The 17,067-nt window shown below is 49.8% G+C and overlaps 1 protein-coding gene across 2 annotated transcripts in view; it reads right to left on the bottom strand.

Moving 5' to 3' along the window:
- Positions 1-17,067, bottom strand: part of EPHA8 (EPH receptor A8) — a 64,671-nt gene that overhangs the window by 42,755 nt on the left and 4,849 nt on the right. The window contains exons 1-2 of one of the 2 annotated variants that reach the window (XM_009689604.2): positions 6,437-6,494; positions 3,966-4,073 (exon numbers count right to left, since the gene is read on the bottom strand). Coding sequence is in view for 1 of the 2 variants with exons in the window: in XM_009689603.2 (XP_009687898.2) it covers positions 6,437-6,501 (65 nt within the window). In the remaining variant the exon portion in view is untranslated. Of the gene's footprint in view, positions 1-3,965; positions 4,074-6,436; positions 6,502-17,067 lie in introns of those variants that run through there. The other variant, XM_009689603.2, reaches the window with a different exon arrangement.

Genomic DNA, 17,067 nt, shown 5'->3' on the forward strand with positions numbered 1-17,067 from the left:
CATGTATGTGCGGGGTGCGGGAGTTGGGCGGGGGGGGGAGCCACGATTTCATCTGTACTCAGGGGCTTGTCTAATAGTTTAAATTAAAGTCAACACGAGTTATATTGAAAAAAAAAAAGTTGCCAGATTATGAAAGGCAAAAGATGCAAATACCAGATATCTGGGCAGCTGAGCAAGGTCTTAGAAGTCTCCCAGGGCCTGTGCGGTGCGGCATAGTGGGAGGAGGAGGAAAAGCGGGGGGGAATGAACACACAAGGAGAAACTACTTTCGTCCGGGAAAGGCTCTCAGCCTCTTTATTCTGCAGGACAAATGCTTCTCCCTAGCCAAAGGGAGCAGAGGGACCAGGCCTTCCCAGCCCTGGGATGGCTTCTGGGAGGGCCGCAGTGTCTGTCTGGCACGGCAAAGCTTTTACTACCCCTAGGACATCCAGCGCTTTCCTTCTTTCTAAGAGCAAGCAGCGAGCTGTGGTTCCTCCCCAGAATCTGCCTAGTCCCTCACACCACTGTCACTAGGAGAGGAAAAGGAAAAAATGTTATTGCAGCTATAAATCATTAGATGGGAGGGGTGGGTGTTTAATAGAGGTAATCCCCATGAAATCAGTCACTGCTATGGCTAACGAGGGATTTGTTAGGCAGTTAACTACCCTGAGCTTTACTGCAGGTGATTAACTCCTGGTAGTGACCAGCCTCTGGGGAATTAGCAATAACACAGCATGTACTGAACAAGCACTGGGGGATGAGCTTTTATCTCAATTACTAGTTTAAATCTTTATTTTCCAATGTTCCGTTCCTACTGATCCATTTTTTAATGAAAATGAGTTTTGCCACAGCTTGCTCTGTAACATGCTGGCATTCTTCTAGGCGGAGGGGCTCTGTTTAGAAGAGAAACGCAAGGAAACGACACCAAGGACACCAAAGCGATGGACAACAGAAAGCAGGCAGACAGGATATAAGCGGGTGTCCAAATGGCAAGCACACAGCACAGCTCAGGCCGGAGCCATGGTTTTCACAGGGTGAGCTCAGGGCAAAGTGAGAGCTGGCTCCAAGCACCATGGCAGAGCTAGCAAGTCAGCCCTGGACCTTCCAAGTCATGAACCAGCTGCTGGCTGCAGGGGCAAAGGCAGGCTCCCTTGGTAGACATTTTTGCAGCCAAATCAAGGCCCCACCTTCCAAAATGTCCCCTTGTGCACACGGTTTGCTTTGCAAACAGTTCAGTCCCAGGGCATTAAGCAGTAGCGTGAAATTCCCATCCGCAATGAGCAAACACTGCTGAGAGAACATCCTATGGGCAGAAATGTGTTGTCTGTACTCTCAGCTGATTGCTTAAGCAAATCTGGTGCTTTTCTGCCTGTTCTTTTCTCTCTCTCTCTCTGAGTTGCTGCAGAAGGAGGAATAGCTCCTCAGTCAATTGTGGTCAGGGACCTCAGAACACCACCTGTGGGCAGGACAGGAGAGGAGCAGAGAAGGGAATGTGCAAGAGTCACCTCAATGGTCTTCTCCCATGCTGCCAGAGCAAAGCTAAAACTGAGCATGCCAGGGAATGTGGCACCTGCCTGGGTGACAGGTGCCCACCAACTCTCCAGGCTGACCCCAACACGTATAGCTGTGGGGCCAGATCACGGAGGTCCTGGCAGGAGGTGGCCAGGGAGGTCGCAGGGAGCGTGGGAGGGTCGTTTCCCGGTGCTCAAGGTGCTCCCATCATAATTAATGTTGCAAGTCATCCTTCAAGCTCCTTAGATACCCTGTGTCTGAGCAAAATCATTTCCTGTTTGACTTTGTAAATCAAAGTAGACGATACAATAATTATTAATAATATGTTGACTTATCTCATCAGCGTTTTAATTAGTCAGTAGAAAAGCAATTTGCAGAGGGGCTGATCAGGTTCCCTCTGATCCAGCAGGTCATGTGCCAGGCAAGGAGAAAGGCGAGAAGGGCACTGGGGCACTGGGGCATTTTGGTGAAGAGGGCTGGCAAACTGGAGGCACAAAAGGGGAAGGGGCAGCCTCTTTGACAGCACTGATAAGAGTTTAATTATCAATGTAAAGGGAATTGTTCCAGGGATGGAGCTGGCTGCAAAGCTCCCGGGAGCTCTTTGAAGTCATAATTGAGAGAAGCCAGAGCCCGTGGGACGGGGATGCTCCCACTGACCCTTCCGCTTCCTGCACGTGTCGCAGGGGTGGAGGTGAGGGGCACACAATTAAACCCCAGAGTGGCTATTACAGCCAATTACCCCTCAGTTAATTATCCAGTGAGAGAAAATGTCAAAACAGGCCACGCATGCCTCCCTGATGGCTTGACCCTCCCCAGGGCCAAAGGGTGCCTGCCAAAGCGCTGCTGACCCTGCTGTTCCCAGCGCTCCCAGCCTGCTGCTCCTCTTTCCTTGCTGGCCAGAGCAGATCCAGAAAGAAAATAGTTTACTGCCAGGCAAGATCACCCTGTCCACAGGTATGATAAAAACATCAGGGCTTTGCAAGCGGTTACGGTGAGGCTTAATTGCAGCATCCTTCCGACTTTGCACTTCTGATGCTCTTCAGCCCCCTCGGACCTGCCTCCGCAGCTGGGCTCTGGGATCTCCCAGATCACAACAGGAAATCTCTGAACCCTTTTTTTTTTTTTCCTGTGACATCCCCAGGAGCCCCAGGAAGGAGGGGACAGGGACCTGCAGGTGTGGGGAAACTCAGAGTTAAGAAAGAAAAGTGGGAAAAAGCTTTTCACAGTAAGCCTTGGGGTGTTAGAGACAGGCATATCTGCAGCAGGGACCCCTTCCTAAGCACCACAGTCCTGGGGCTGGGGCTTTGCGCTCTTTTAATACCAGGTGAAGACCCAGACGGAGTTACCCACATCCCCATTTTCACCAAGGAGGTGGTCCAGGGCTCACACAGAGCAGAGGAGTGGAGAGAGGGAAGAGAGGTGGGTAAAGCACAAACAACAATGTCCCTTTAGCTGGGGAGCCAGGGTCAGCAATGCCATTCCTTGGCAGGAGACTGTGACGGATTTGTCTGTCCATGGGCTATATTTCATGCTGAGCAGAGGCACTGCAGGGACACCCCTGAAGTCAAGGAGCCCTGCACCCTCAAGCATCCAGGGCATGCTGTAGCCATAGCTCAAGCAAGGCAGCCAGCAGGCAGCAAGGAAGGGCAGGATGGGAGACCCCTGCTACCTTCTTTCCAGCAGCATTAGATGAATGCAGGACATGGTGGCAAAAATAAGGGACCCAAATAAAATCAGCTTCAGAGTACACCTCCTCCCCGCAGCACTAGCAAGCAGGCTCTACCAAGCCCTTGTAGCCCAGCGAGATGCCACGATGGACAGGGAATTCAGCCGTTCCCAAGGAGCACAGGTCTGAAGGACACTACAGGCGAGTCACGACCTCTCCTGAGTGCAGCCAAAATGGTGCTGGGCAAACTCAGTCCCTCTCCTGGAGCAGAGAATAGGCCAGGCTTGGAGCTATGTGGACCCAAGCCACTGAGTGAGCCTGCAAGTCACCTGGCCACTCTCCGACATGAAGTCGAATCCTGCTGTAGGACCTGCTCAGGAGCTAGCTAGATCATTGCTGATAGGAGCAAGTATCCAACAACAGCCTCTCTGAGACATCAGCACCCCATCCCACCTCCATTCCCATGATGACACCTGGGTCCAAATGCAGATTTACTAGCCAAAAAGCACTTGGAGCTGAAGGACCAGCTGGAGGATGAAGGAATGAGATGTTTTGAGGGGATGATGAGAAGCAGTGTTCAATGGAGGAAGAACCAAGTTCCAGGTAAGTGTTCAGAGGAACCTTTAAAACATCCAGCTGGGGTATGCAAAACAGTTTGTCCCACAGTGTCACATCCAAACAAAGGCACCTTCCTTTGAGGTATTCAAGACAGTTTTCACAAAGCTGCATGGTCATCGTCTAGGTAACAAGGCTATGAGTTGGGCAAAATCACAGGGTAAGCTAAGAGTGGCTTTACCTCTTGACTTACCTAAGACTTGTGGGAGGAGACAGCAGCACAAGATGCCTATGAGGTATTTTTGGCCTGGTATTTTTTAATGCAACTCTCCATGGGAAGCTGTTTGTTCCAGGCTTAAAGCTTGCAGGAGAAAAGATTAGGTGTCATACAAGCCTTCTTTTTTTTTTTTTAATTCAGTATTATCTATTCTTAATAAATATTACCAATAAGGCAGCTGTTTCAGACATGTATTAGCATTCAGGAGTTGCTGGGCTGGTGATAAAGGCAGTATCTCCTATAACACATGTAAGCACCACAGCATTGCCTCTCCTCCGAGTCATGTAATGCAACGGGTTGGACAGCTGCAGTTTGAGGGACCCAGGATTCATCTCCCTGGCTTTAAAGATCTGCAATACAGGCAGCTGCCCCTGAACTGGTCATGGGAGCCCCTGCTGTGGTGAGGAAAAGGCACTTGTAGGCTCAATCCCTAGGGGAGATGCCTGCTTTAGGAGGACAAGGTCCTGCCCAGATGTGCCCACATGTCTCTAGGGACTATAAGGAGGCTTAGGCCAGCCAGCTGAAATGCATATATCTGTACCCAAGTGACCTGTGTGCTCGGGTGATGAATCCCATCTGCATGTCTGATAAATAGCTATGGGCCTGGGGACATGGCCTCTGAGAAGTCTGGAGAGAAGGGCTCATGGAGGTGCATCCAGAAAAAGGTGTCCAGCAGTCTGTAAGCAGTGGGGGGGGGGGTCTGATTAAGAAGGAATTGCTTAGGATGCAGTGAAGGGTAAAGCAGTGAATGTGGACAAAGAAAAATAGCCCCTTTTCCCAGAAATGTCCCCTGCTGTGGCTCTGAACAGTTTGCCAAGGGAGCAGAGGATATTGCTTGCTCACTGATCTTTTAAAAGTGTGTTGAAAGCCACTGCAGAAGAACCCCAGAAGAACAAAAAGAGGAGGCAGCAGCGGGTACTGTGCCTGATAGCACAACAGTCTTGCATCTTGCACCCAAATGTCTAATCGCAGCCAGTGCATATCCACGTGGAGGACACTTCCGAGAGAACATCTCTTCCATCCAGCCGGCAAAGACAGAATAAACCCAGTGGCTAGAAGCTGAAGCATTGCACACTGCAGATAAGCAGTGTTTTTTTAACAGTGATCTGTTAACAACTTGGAACAACTCACTATGGGATGTGGAAGATTTACCATCACTAGCAATTTTGGAATCCAGAACTTTTTTTGTACAAGCTCTGCTTTTAGCAAATGCAAGTTAACTGACAGGTCTGCTGGCCTGTAGGAGATCAGGAGATGCAGGAGATCACATCACATTAGCTCCATGGTCCTCTCTGACCTCATATCCATGAACATTTCCAGGGCAGTTATCATTGCAATAGCTAAGTGCTAAAATTGGAGCCAAGTTAATGATTTAATATATTTACATATATGATAATAATCGATATAAATCTCATCATTGCTGTTGTTACGAATTCACAATTCTGATCACTCCTTCTCAAATAGATAGTGCAGGGACTGAAAGTCTCAGGCAACAGATCAATGAAAATGATTAGAGGCCTGGAAAGATTTCTGTAAGCAACGGAATTGAAAAGATTAGGACCATTTAGTTCAGAAGGGGGCTGAAAAAGAGTGGACATGAAAAATCAACACAACAGCAAAAGGCACCCCGATCTTGACATTTTGTGTATGCAGCAAACCACAATGCACTTTGCAGTTGGTCCCATGTGTATTACAGGATTGTTTCTGTTCACTAAACGGATGAGCAAAATTCGTAGGGCCAGGTTGCTGTTACCATGAAAAATCCACATTTACAATTTTTCATTTTCAGAAAGCTTCTGCAGCAGGAAAACCTGGCTGTGGAAATGCAAGTGAAGGGACCATGCGGATAAGACCCAATCAGCAGAGACGATACGCTCCCATCACCTAGTCAGCAGGTCATTAGCCCTACAGCCTTCCTGCCACACCACAGGGCTGTGCATTTACACTTACGTTCCCCCAGAAAGTCAGCTGCTGTGGATTCTTACATGCACTGTTTGCCCAGTTCCCATATCATATCCCCCTGATTACGGATGGTTCACAACTCTTCACTCATTTTGAGCTATTCTTACTCTGTCACTCTCCCTTGTAAGAGAGGAATGAGATGCTCTTCAGCCTCAGCACCCATGGGGTAACCCAGATGTTGAATTCCTTGGGGACAGTGAGCATCTCACAGCTCAGGGCTCGGTGGAAATTGAGTAAACCTGTTTCTCTCCACCCTCCCAGTGGACTGGGAGCAGTGTGAAATGACGTTTCCTAGTAGGCCGTATCCCACTACCGGTGTTTCAGGCATGACATTTTCCCAACAGACGAGGTCCTCTGTGCCCCATCAGCATTGACCAAGGCACCAGCCCAGGACTGAGGAGATGTCCGTTCATCCTGCCCACATGGGCCAGCAGTGGCCTATCCCTCTGGGGTCCCCACAGTGCCAGCAGCCACCTTATACTTACCCCATGTGAAGGGTAAGTGAGCCAGCCCCAGTCCCCTGGGATTGTCGATGTGTCTAGCAAGTTCACTGGAAAACACAGGAGCAAAACAAACATTGCATTAGAAAGCTTGTTCCCTGTCCTCGAGGAGCGAGAAACCAACCCGCCACAAGCAACCCCTCCTTGCACACCCACTAGGCACCCCATGAGCGTGGCACACTTGTCCTCTGTGTCCATCACCCCAGGAGGCTGTGACATCCCCTCTGCCAACTGTCCCAAGCCTTGGAGCATCAGGGGGAAGAGGTGTCGTGTCTGCTAACAGGAACAAACGCCCGCACATGGCATCATCCTGCTCCAGGACAGCACGTACAGACATAGGGCAGCAGGAAGAGAGAACAGTGTTACGCTCAGCCCCTATAAATCCGAGTTACCTTCTCATTCATGCCAAGGACTTGTTCACCTGCAGCTGAGGTGGATAGGAAGCGAGGGGATGGCAGTAAATGCTGCTCCCCCAGATCTGCAGGGAGAGGATACAGCAGAGCTGAGGCTGCACAGAGCATATGACCAAGAGCACTGTGTCGTTTTGGAGGAGAGGGGAATGCAGACTATGGGTCAGAAAGGATGCAGAGCAGGAAGGGAGCCAGAGAAACGAGAGCTGAGGAAGAGGTTGTCCACTGGTCCCACCCAGCCCCAACCGACACAACCGGGTCAGCATTTCTCTTTTAGATAATGCCCTGCCAGAGGCTCTGCCAAACCCTGTAGGCTCACTTCACTCCTGGCAGTTTGAAATCTGCACTCCAAAAGCCACTGTAATTATGCGCTGCGGCACCCGGCTCCAACACAAAGCGGCCCCCCCACAATCCTGGCACACCACACCAGAGAGACCAGACTGCAGGGAAGAGACTGCACGAGGAGGCCCATTAAAGTGACCCCTTCAAAAGCCCTGCCACCACCAGGAGCCCAGCTTAACGAGGAGACATGAGCAAATCAAGGTGAGCAGAGGGAAGCTGCTTAGGCAGGAGGAGAGACGAGGACGCCTTTGAACACGCTCAAGAACTTTCTATTGAAACCAGTGAGATGTCGGCGGGGGGAGGACGGTGGGAATCAGTGGCATTGCCGCATGCACGGGGTGAGCTGCCTGCAGCTGTAATCAGCTTCATACGCCTCCCATTAGCCCCACACCCAGGTCTTGGTAGTGTTAGGCAGGGGAAGCCTTATCACACTGCCTGGTAATGCTCTGAGCCTGCTCCAGTCCCCAAGAATGCTTGGGTGGATGGAGCGCATCAGATAGTTATGGGCTCCCAGGCTCTTCTCTAAGGGCAGGATGGACTGCTAGGAGCAGAACAGGCCCCATGGCCTCCTCTGGTATCACCCTGCCATGTCATTCACATGCCTTCTCCTTCTTGGCCAGGTAGCCCCAGCATGAGCTCAGGCTGCTGATGGTCTCTGCTTCCTCTGTAGGGTAATGCTCCCCTAGGGGCTCATGGTGTCAGGGCCACACCCAAGTCTGGTCTATGTTTCCTCCCATGGACATGGTCACACTATGACTGGCCCCTTCCTGTTCCCCCAAGCCCCTCACCGTGTCTCATGCAGGAGTCCCACCAAGCCCCGCAATCCCTCGACATCTCACACGACATCCCACCTTGCACAGTACTGCAGGGAAGGCACGCAAGCCCCAGCTTTGCAGTGGCAAAGGGGCTCAGACACAGTGCCTGGCCTGGACCAACAGGGTCCAGATCCAGAGGTTCAGTGAGCAGGTGAAGGTGAGAAGGATTGACGCTTGGAAGCGAGTCCAGCAGGCACAGACATCAGATGAGCCCATGTCTTGCCTCAACACTGGGCTCCTGCAGAGCCTAGCAATGCCTCCAGCTTTTCCCAGTGCTTTTCCCAGCAATCTTTGCCCTGCAGTCACCCTCTCACTGCAGCAAGTCCAAACCCATATAGGATTCTTGGTCCAGCCTGGTTGCTTTTCCTAAAGATGAAGCAGTGCCTTAACGTAGACCTCAGGCCATCTTTATGCAGCATGTCTGTCCCAGCGCCAGCCCTCAGCTGGACCTCCAGGATCTGAAGTGAACTCGCTCTCAGAGCAAGGCTTGTCACAGGGAAGATGCAGGCTCCAGCCACAGTAAGGGCCAGGACTCAGCAAGATGCGGGTCTGGGCAGCTGGGCGAACGGGTGCCACTTTCTTTTACTATTACCAGGCAGGGAAGGAGAGGGGGGAGAAAGAAGCGGGGACGTGAGCTGGCTGTGAAACATCCGGACGTCATGCTCCTGACAGAGCAGATTAGGAGCTTTTGAGGCATTTATTAATGTTAGCAGAACAATTTGAAAGAATTTCCAGGGTTTCTAGTGTGACTTCATTGGCCCAACAGCGGGCTGAGCCCCTCTACTCCCCGCAAGGCACTGCTCCAACTGCTAAAGAGGCCCCTTGCCCTCAGCACGGAGTAATTACCTCAGAGATCTCAAATCCATTTTTATTTGTTATTGTTAATCTGAAGATTTTCTGCCTATTTTCCCTGGGTAATTCACCCAGCAGGAGCCAGGGCTCAGGAGTTTCCCTGCTCATAGTGTGGGAGCATGGTCCCGGTGACCCTCCACTATGCAGGGCAACCTCCTCAGCAGGCAGGCAGCCGGGAGGGGACCTCTCCTGCAGATCCTTTCTCCCCTCCCCCTGGTTTCTGCACCCTCTTTCCCACGCTGAGACATTCTGAGGTGCACACGGCTACATCTCACTGCAGAATGGGCTTTCCAGAGAGCTTGAGGAGCCTGCACGCATCAGGGTTCAATTGGAGCATGGCTGCATCATGCCATGGAGAACAAAGCAGAGATCTCCCTGGGGGAACGTCAGAGCTTGCAGCTCCGCTTGAAGACACTACCCCAGGCCCCAAAGCTTTGCAGACTCTTCCCCACAGTACTGCATGGGAGCTAACAAGCCCTGGGGTAGCTAGTCTGATGACAGATCCACTCGGTCCCAACTCTCCTGCTCCCAGTTGTAGAGCCAGCTTGCTACACCCCATCCCACCATGTAGATGATACGGGTGTCACCTGCACCTCATACAGAGCAAGGAGCTGTCTCCTTCCAGCTTTCCGGGTACACAAGTCACTATACCGGCATGCATTCCTTGCAGTACTCCCATGGAGCAGATTACCTGTGCTTTTGTGCAGGAGGAGGGTTAAGATAGTTCTTCTATTATTATTTGGTAAGTGTTTCATCCAAGTGCGTAGGAGTCCTATATGTTAAGCCCACTGCAGTGGAAAATGGACAAGTAGGAAGGCATTCCCTGTCCCTGAGCTCTTGCATGTAAGTCACTGTACAGAAGGCTGCTGTGTGTGTGCTTGTATGTGAGTGTGTGAGGTCCTGTTGAGCAGCACATTTCCATGTCGTGTTCAGATAGGGGGAAGCCAATATTGAACGAGCGCAAGAGCCAGCCCACCGAGCTCTGAGACGGAGCTGCCGCATGCCACGGGCTCACCCGCCATGACAACAGCAATGCCACACATTGCATTTGACACTTGAAATACAGTCCGTAAAGTGACTTGCCCAAAGCGGCACAGGGAGCTGGGCCATGGTCCGTGACAGCAGCTGGCTCTCCCAGTATTGAGCACCCTGCCCCAACCACGAGGCACGTGCCTTGAGAATGACCCGCTTAGTCAGCAAAATGCTTCTCTCCTGAAAAATAAAGCACTCAGCAGTTCCCCAGACAGCCACCTTCCACAGACCCCACCGGCTGTTTGAGGGAAACGCCTCCATGCCTCGAGCCACAGATGACAGTGTGCTTGACGCTCCTCGTTTCCTTCACAAACACAGAAAATACGTGCCCTAGGTTCACCCAGGAAGCTGAAATGTAGGTGCTAGCAGGCTGAAAGGAGCCCGCTGCTTTGCATGTAACTGCCCCATCCACCGTTTTGCAGGTGATTTCCCCCACTGTATCGCCTCTCTGGCTGACGGACGCTCAGAAACAGCCTGCGCTTGATGCAGGAGGGTGAATGAGACCCCCACAAAGGACCCCTTTCAGCCAAAATGTTTCTCAGTAAATGTGATGGTTTGGGAGACCTCTCTATCTACAGCTGGGCAATTCTGTTTGATGTTATGGACTGTCTGCATGTATCAGTCTCAAATGACAAGCTCCATTTTGTTTTCCTGAGCACCATTTTGATTTTCACTATTCTGTGCCTTGGCCTTGACTCGGTGTATTGAGCCAAAACACCGGGAGGTGTCAGGAGGAATTCTTGCACTGATGGAAAAGCTGTCAAGCCTGATTGTCCATTCAAATGGAAGCACCTAGCAGCGAGCAGGTCGCTTGCCCGGCGCAAACTAGCTTTTTGAGCTGGGAGTCTTGCTCAAGGGAGACCTACTTGCTTCTTTACAAAGTTACGTCGTGTAAGGTTGCGTGAGTAGCGCGCATTACAATCTCATACAAGCAGATCAGCCAGGAGTCAAAGACGTATTCATATTTATATCTGTGTCTTCCAAAGTAAACAACACTTGAGATGGGTGAAAAAGCTGAGGCAGGGTGACATCTAGGTGATTTTTTTGCCTGGGTCTATATACTTTTTGTGCTACTTAAAATAAAGAATGATTGCTTAGAAATCCTTCCCAATGCCCACTCACACTTGCACTGGAGATCACAGATCCTGTGGGGGTTTGTTATATCCATGCAAGTAGAGGCCAGGGCGTCGTGGGGTCCCATTTCCAAGCAGTCGGTGCCCGGGAAATGTGTTTACAGGAGCCACCATGACCCAACTGAGGGGATCTCTGAGCCCTAAGCCAGCCAGCTTTGCACAGCAGGGTGGTGGGACCAGGCTGGGGAAGCGCATCAGGGGATGTCCCAGCCTCCAGAACAGCTGTTGGGGGCTGAGGGAGGCTCTGAACTCCCTCACTAATTGTTAACCCACTGCGGTCCTCGCTCTAATTACTCCATCGTCTCTCTTGGAGGCAGCGGGCTTTGCAGCGCAACATGGGGAGGAAGGGTCAGTGGGAGCAGCCCCGTTCCCTTGGGCTTCGATTCTTCCCTATCACAACTTCAAAGGCCTCCCAAGATTCGCAGCACGGCTCCCTCCCTGCAACGACGCCTTTTGCATCGATAATTAAACTCCTCTCGGTGCTGTCGGACACCCTTTGCTCTCTGCCGCCGAGCGACGCACTGGCGTGGGTCCACCCCATCCAGCTCCGCTGCCCCATCTCACCGCCCGGCCCCGCTCAGCAGGGGGAATAACACTGAGAGGTTTAACCACAGTGGAAAGAAAGCATCAGGGCTATGGGAAAGGGGCAGGGAGAGGCTCCCTGAGAGGAGGGGAACAAGAGCCGGTGGAATTCGTTTCCCATAATCTGAGGCAGGACTTTGAAGAGGCAGGTGGGGCCGGGATGGGTCAGCTATTTGTATCCCACTATTTAATCCACGGACGTGCTGAATAGCCAGCTGCGACCTTTCCAAATTCGAGAGGCAAAACCGCTCAACAAAGCCGCATTTTGCCGGCCCCCGAGCATCCAGGCGCTTGGCTTTCAGCCTCCTCCTCCCCGGGCGGATGTTTATCTTTAAAGCAAGAAAAATAGACACTTATTCGCTAACACATGACCCCCGCAGTTGGGGCTTCAAGGTAAAAGCGGCGAGCTTGGAGGATACTTTGGTATTTCCCATTCGGGAGCTGTGCACAAAGGAGAGTCGCCCCACAGATTTTCGCCAGTACAAAGGCAGCGGGGAGCTACCATGGGGTACAGACGCCGTCCGTGCTCTGCCGCTGCAGTGGCCGGATCCAGGGATTGCAGAGCAATCATTCACGGAGCTGGATGCACTAAGGACCCGGCAGGGAGAGCGCTTACACCAGGACCCACTAGCCGCTGCTCTCCGGACAATAAATTTAGGAAAGAATTGCAAGTAAACGCAAAACATATGACCAAATACAGCAGGCACAGAGGATTTCCACATTTTGGGAAATGCCAGAATCAGGCCCAAAAGTAAGAACGACAAAGAAACGTTTTCAGACAATTGCTGTGAAAACCCAGTGCTGGGTTTGGACGTATCCTAATTGCCATTTCAATTTTTTTTTTTTTTCCAGAACCTCCAGATTGTCACTGTGAACTTTCTGTATTCTTTAATTTTATATCATTTTGTAATGCATCAGGAGCGGTAATGCCCTTAAGGACTGCCCAGAGGGTCACCCCTTTTCAGTATACCAGGAGCAGGAGATACTTTGATGTAGGAAGAAAGCTTGTTTGTTCAATCAGTGCTAACAAAAAGCCGCACTTTAGGTTTTAAAAATAAAATGATCAACCTGATCCTTCCAGACCCTGCATGATATCATGTAAGATAACATGGAGTGTAAGTGCATAACCTGTGCTAAGACTGAAATGCCATGAAATGATGTAAAAACAAAAGAAAACAAAACACTCCAAATAAAATATTTCTGAGGCAAAAATCTTGAAATTCCAAGGCAGTTTTTTTTTTCCAGAAAAAGCATCCAAAGCAAAACAACAAAAAGCCCCTCTCTCTCGAAAACATAGATGAGAAAATATAGACATAAAACACTGATCTTTCCTACTCAGTTTGAGACTCTCTTGATCTTCTCCGCGTGGTGGGAAAGCCAAGGCGAAAGGGGCATGTTAGCTTAGGCGATCCAAAATAAAGCATGCGTGTCTACCCGCCACCAGGCACGGTGTTACTGCGCTGATGTACCCTAGCCTAATTGCACGTAAAGGTTTCGGTGCAGCAGCAGAGCAAATGGCGCGTGGATACAGCGGGACACAAATAACTACCTGGAAACATTTAAAGAATTGCGATGTTCCCAGGCGGGATGTCTGGGGGGGGCACGATCCTTAGCTGAGGCCGCGAGTGGGGGGTGAGGAGACGTTTCCTCTTGCTTCTCTGCTCCCTGGTCCAAGAGTCCTGCTGGGCTGGGGAAGGAGCTATTTTAGGCTGAAGGGGTGGCTGGGCTCGTTGTAATTCAGGGCAAAAGACAGAGAAGGAGGTGGGAAGGCTCTGGGGACAGGAGGGGGGTGAGAAAGGTCAGGAAGGCAAGAAACTCCATGGAAACATTCAAGGGCTGGGAACGTGAGTGAGGGGAAGGAGCCGGACCGTGGCGAGGCTTGGGAGAGGGCAGGCACTGAGGAGAGGAGAACTGCAGGGATCCGAAAGGTCCCTGCAGCACCAGACGAGTCCCCGAGGCTGTGGGGCTGCAGGGAGCCTCTAGCACAGAGCAGAGAGGATCCATCTCCTCCCAGGGCGTTCCAGCACCCTCGATTTAGGAACTCCCCATGGGGAGAAACATGGGACAGCCAGCGCACGGATGTCCTCGAAGAGCCACACCATAGCAAAAGGGGTTCGTACCACCAGGTCTGCTCTGTGACTCTTGAAGGAACAGGACGCTGCAGACTTGATGTCCAGAGATTTGTATTTAGCCATTCAATTTTGCGAGTCATTTCCATCACAATGTCTGCAGCCTACGGGACTGCACCACAGCACGGTCCCTCTCTCAGCCCATGCTGCAGCTGGGCAGAAAGGAGCCTGCACAACCCAGCCACCCGCCAGCACCTCGTTTCACTGGAGCGTTCCTAACACTATGTGCAACTCTGCCGTGCACACCATCTCCTGGCAAAGTAAGAGGCCTCATATTGTACGTACACACATCCAACCTCCCCCTCAAAGTTCCCTCAAGGGGCAGCACCTTTCATCCTTGTCTGACCAACCCCCCTAAATCCAGAAACTTTAAGAACAGACTATTGATCTTCCCTCCGACTAGGACTTTCCATTTTTAACCAGGCAGCAGTGCCCATGACATGCCTTTTCCACTTGCTGTAAGCAAAATCTGTGTGGTAACCACTGACTAGGGCCAACAGAAGCCATCTCTAGCAGGATTTGTGCTGATAACTCCTTTGGCCTCCTCTGGGCTGATCATCACATCGGTTTGTGTCTACCTTCTCATTTCTCACTTCATTGCGGTCTAACAAACTTTCAAGTACTAGCAGAGGTGGGTGCAGCTGAGATCTTGCACAAAGGTGCTTGCCAAGGTTTTGGGAGTCACAGCTTGCACCAGACAACCAGGAGCTGCCATCTCATCCTACTCCATTCAGGTCCTTATCCTAGCACGGCTTGGCACCTTCACTCCCAATCTGTACACGTAGCACCACATGCCCGGATTAATATCTCCAGTCTGTTTGGGGTTTTGCAGTGTCCAGATTCAAAATTGGGATTCCCCCAGTATTGCTCTCATGTCCTTCACAGTCCTGTAGGCTGTCTGGAGCAAAAAGATTTGAGTTTTATCTTCCCTGGAGGATTCCACCAAGAAAATGTGGATTTTTGCAAACATACTCACATATCTGGGCTATATGACAGGGCTTTGGATGACAGTGTTGTAGGCTTTCAGGTGCTTCTTCACTAATTTCCCTGAGGACACCTTTTACGCTCGCAGCAGTTGCCCACCTTAAATCATGCTGAGCTGTTTGTACCCCAGTGACATTTTTTAAGGAAGTTAATTTCTTTTAATGGCAATTACTTTGCTCTCTTAAAAACAGCTTTTTAAAATTGAACTTTTTCGTGGACAAAAATACCAATACTAAAAACATTTGAGGAGACGTGCTGAATGTCTCATGCCACCAGTAATGAAATATCGTGGGAATCTTTAAAGTTATGCAGGAGAATTTCCTAACACAAAAGATACCGCATCTAAGGAAGAATTGCTTTATCAAACCTCATTATAAAGGTGATTTAATCACTGGACTAGAAATTGGTGCTTGCCCACGGACTAGCAATCGTGACCTGGGTACCCACATCGTCGACAGATCCAATGATTTGTGCGTGCCGTTGATGCTGGGACAGAGCCAATTTCTCCAGCTGTGATCAGCACTGGTGGGTCTTACCATTACCGTTAAGGCAGCCAGAACTTTTCATGTCAAAAACTGGAGCTATAGCAGAAAAGAGCCACAACCACGATAAAAGGGCTGGAAGAAATGCCTTAGAATGAGAAACTTGCATTGCTCCATCTCTGCGGTTTATCGAAAAGAAGGGTGCGAGCCGCTCTGATCGCACTCTGCATACTTCCGTGGGGAGAAAATATGGGATGCAAAGGGCTCTTTAATCTAGCAAGAAAAGCATAAGAAGAAGAAATGGCTAGAAGGTGAAGCCAGACAAATTCAAATTAGGGGGAAAAAAAAAAGGGGTCCATTTTTTTAACATTGAAGCTGATAAGCCGTTGGAACAAATTATTAAAAGAAGTGATGGATTCTGCCTTTGCTGATGTCTTCAAACAAATATTGAATACCTTTCCGGTAGGTATGCCTCCACCAAACACATTTTATTAGACTTTATTGGTGTGACTAGACCCAATCCACAAAGGACTTATGTCCTTTAGGTGGTTATTTCTGTCCTTAAGTAGCAGAAATCTACATATGAGGTACGTGGGATTTTGTCTGTTTGTTTTTTGAAGGAAGTAAACCTGCACGATCACTTTCGAACTACAAAGGCTGAAGGGGTTAATCGTTTCTCTGGGACAAGGGAATAATTTTGAGTATTGGTCATGCTAACATGCCCGGGTTAGGAGAATGAACTATCAAAAACTGTCAGCGCATGAATAGAGTTATCATATGAATGGATTTGCCTCTGGAGATAAAGCGAATACCAAAGGCTGCCAGCTAGGAGAGCAGGGATGTATGAAACACGGGACCCGACTCAAACAAAGAATGGAGGTGTCAGGACGTCTTGATAAAATCTGTGCTACACAGTGCGGGAGAGCGGGAATCCTGCCTGCCTGGGACGCAGGGTAAGCTTCTCCCAAAAGGACGAGTGGGAAGAACGGCTCTTCCTCTCTTTTTGGATTTTCTTTGCTTGCTTATTTACTTTTCCTTTAAGTACAATTTTTTTCTCACCGTTTTTCAGCTGTCAAAAAAATTGGGCGTTCCTTCAGCCCTTTAGCAATCAGTTGGGTTTTCAGTTGTGATTAAATATGGATTTATCGTCTCTTATTTCCACCTCTCACCAAAATGAGCACCTTTTTTTTTTTTTTTTCCACCCTTCCTCTGTAAATAAACCCTGCAGGATTTCAGGAAATAAGAATTTGAGGAGGATGAAAAGGAGCTCAAAAAGTGGGTCCATTCTGAGCCCTGTTGCATTATTTTCCTGCAAACATTTTGGCTGGGTTTTCCAGAAGTTGTATAAGCTATTAATACGGGAAGGATAGAAATAAAGGTAAGACCAGAAACACATCTCTCATGAACCAACCTACGATCATGCAAGTATTTGCTTTGTACTCCAGCATTTTGGGAGCAATCAAAAAATAACACAGCCCCAAAACGACCTTTTTTTTAATTTTGGCTAACATGATGCATATCAACTGCCTGTTTTAAACTAATACTTCTCCATTCTCCCATCCCCAAAAGTCTGTACGCCTAAAACCCGTAATTTCCTTTTCTTATTAGAGAATATGGCATCCTCAAAGCCTTTTTGCAACTGAAAAAGCTATTTCCTCTCTCTTTCAGAGCTTTACTAAGCCTGCAGCCCCAACTTCAGCATTACTGGAGACGGGGTAGCAAAGTAACATCGAATAAACGCGCAGATGAGTTTTTGCCTCTTTTTTTTTTCTGTTTGAGCACAGGGGCAATTAATGAGATTACAATCGAAAGATTAGCAGGGGAGATGGCCACAAAACCCTCTCCATGTTAGGTT

This window comes from Struthio camelus, chromosome 21 (genome assembly GCF_040807025.1).
Source record: "Struthio camelus isolate bStrCam1 chromosome 21, bStrCam1.hap1, whole genome shotgun sequence".
In the NCBI taxonomy this organism is placed as follows: Eukaryota; Metazoa; Chordata; class Aves; order Struthioniformes; family Struthionidae; genus Struthio; species Struthio camelus.